Genomic DNA, 2,661 nt, shown 5'->3' with positions numbered 1-2,661 from the left:
AAAAGTTACTTTCACTTGTAATGTTTCTTAAAAAAAAACTTGTATAATTTTTCTCATTCAAGTTATTAATAACTTATTTTTATTTTAATTAAAAAGAAATTCATCATTTTAGTTAATAAAATGTATAATATAGCATAAAAATGCAGTTTTTATTTATTAAAACACAAAATATAAATGCACTTTATTATTTACAGCTAAAAAAAGGCTAGCTTAACTCATTTTAGACTAAAGTGTTGATGCAAAAACGATTAAAATAGAAATTATCGAATTAAATAGAATTTTTATGATTTTAAAGCATTATTATCTTGTTAATAAAAAATATATGTTATATTAAAAATGATTTTACATTTTTTATTTTTTAAAATATTTTTTTTTCTTTTGTTATATTGGCGAAACAAGTTTCATAAAAAAATAATACCCATCAATATATTATTATTAAAATTAAGAAAACTAGAATTTTAGTTACAAAGTAGATATTTAACTTCTTTTGCAGCTCAGCTACTCATATAATAATTTGTCGCTTTTTTATATAAGATATAAATTTACTTTCGATAATTCTATATGAAACTTGTTGACTTCTGTATTGCTATAACGGACTATTTCGCATTAACCTTCTAATAGAATCGGTAATCTTATAAAAAAAGTTTTATATGTAATTGAAATATTAGAGGATACCATAATCACATAAAATTGTACATACATTGCATAACAAAAATATTCAGACAAAGAGGAGGATCCGGAGAGTCCGAGGATCCTTAGGCATATCGAACTGATTGACGACGAAGCTGCGGAATACGGAATAAAAATCGTCAGGATGAAGGATCGGCTAGTGGCGAAGAAATATGGTTTTCGAAATCCACCAGGCATCACTTACTTTCGCAAGGGTAAAAACATTAATTATGATGGTGACATTGACGACGAGGAGGAGATCCTTGACTGGTTGACCAATCCGGAGAATATGGAACTCACCGATCACATAGAACGTATCAACAAGAAGATGTTTCAGAAAGTGCGACAAACGACCGATTATCTAGCCGTATTTTTTTGTGAGTCAATATATAATTAATATAATATAGCTCAATAAAATTACAATTATATATGCGTTTAGCATTTCTAATACGTCGCACGTTTGTTTAGACAGCAACGACTGCAAACAGTGCGGCCGAGTATTGGCGGAAATCGAACACATCGATGATGAAGCCGACAGCGCCGGTATTAAATTCGTTAAAATCGATGATAAACAATTATCTAAACAATATGGTGTTTTCGCATTACCTGCTATACTGTTCTTCAAGATGGGATCGAAGGAACCAGTTATATACGCAGGTACAAGACAAATTAAGGTGACGGCCCCAGTTATGAATCTCATTTAGGGTTAAAATAATTTTTAATAATTTGTGTAAATTTAACATTTACAAAAAGATCATTGTTAATGATAAAGTGTAAATACTAATTAATAATAAATATATTTTTGAAGAAAAATTATTCCATGTTTAACCGATTATGAATTTGGAAAAATATTAAAAAATGTTTATGTATAAATCTCATTTATAATTCTTTAAAATTGTTTAACTCAATAATATTTAAATGTATGTTGTTTTAGCTTACGTAAGTAATAATGTACTAAGTACACAATCCATTATAATAAGAATATTATAATTTCAAGGAATTATTAAAAAATCCATTTTTTTTCTTAAATATCAGCAAATTTGACCCATAATTAAGATTCAACATAATTGGAACTATCACCTTACACTTTTTTGCTACTGAGATAGATGAAAGTTAAGAAGATTGATTCGGCAGGTGATCTATATGACGAAGAGCAAATTTTACAATGGTTGATGACACAAAAGGATCCATCGGGTGAAATAATCGAGGCTCTGGAAGGCGAAGATCTTTTAAATTTGATACGAGAATCGGAATCTTTGGCCGTATACTTCTGTAAGTTCCTGAATGCTTCGTATAACTTTATAAAGATAAATTATCGAAAAATCACTGTTAATAGCATCGCGCATTCTGTTTTCTTTCTATATCAATTTTATTTTCATTGCATTGTTAATTAATATGTAATTGACGATCATATGGATAGTGATAACGTCAATGTTTTTTATCTACATTTATTTCCTCTATTTATAAACAGTGAGATTGGACAAAAAAACTGCGTTTCATCAAGAAGATTTCCGTAAAAGAGTGACTTTGCGGAATATTGAAGAAATATTGATTTCACGATACTCCTTTTTAAACTTGTGTTTTTAATCTTCCCTCTTCTTAGTCACTCACAATCTTTAGTGAAATTAAACTCATTGTATAATTAATCTTATGTTACATAATTACGATTATAATGAAAAAATTACTAACTGTTCCTAACAAATGTCAATATTTGTTTCCCTCCTAATTCTTTCTATTACGTACTACTTGCTGTCGACTTTCGCTCCGATGCTGTACACCTTGTGTACTGATGCCGTAGGGAACAGAACGCTTTGCGACATGTGCCAATCAAAAACGTACCGCAAGCAGATGCGCCACAAGGAACACAGGATTGCGGAACATGCAGAGGCAGCCGAACACCTCGATGGTACAACAGATCAAAGCAAGATGAAAATTTATCGATGCCCTAAGCTTCCTGACTGTCGTCTACGTCTTTTTCTACGTCTTTCCCTC

The 2,661-nt window shown here is 30.1% G+C and overlaps 1 protein-coding gene across 4 annotated transcripts in view; it reads left to right on the top strand.

Moving 5' to 3' along the window:
- The window catches only part of LOC108691185, a 35,506-nt gene that overhangs the window by 28,125 nt on the left and 4,720 nt on the right, over window positions 1–2,661 (top strand). For 2 of the 4 annotated variants that reach the window (XM_018198844.1, XM_018198843.1), the window contains 4 exons: window positions 723–1,046; window positions 1,138–1,326; window positions 1,804–1,941; window positions 2,468–2,575. In XM_018198844.1, coding sequence (XP_018054333.1) covers window positions 723–1,046; window positions 1,138–1,326; window positions 1,804–1,941; window positions 2,468–2,575 — 759 coding nt within the window. The remainder of the gene's footprint in view (window positions 1–722; window positions 1,047–1,137; window positions 1,327–1,803; window positions 1,942–2,467; window positions 2,576–2,661) is intronic. The other 2 variants (XM_018198846.1, XM_018198845.1) reach the window with 1 other exon arrangement.

The sequence above is a fragment of the Atta colombica genome, unplaced genomic scaffold, assembly GCF_001594045.1.
Source record: "Atta colombica isolate Treedump-2 unplaced genomic scaffold, Acol1.0 scaffold41, whole genome shotgun sequence".
Classification (NCBI taxonomy): Eukaryota; Metazoa; Arthropoda; class Insecta; order Hymenoptera; family Formicidae; genus Atta; species Atta colombica.
The sequence above is the reverse complement of the archived record's forward strand: the minus strand, read 5'-3'. Positions and strand labels throughout refer to the sequence as shown.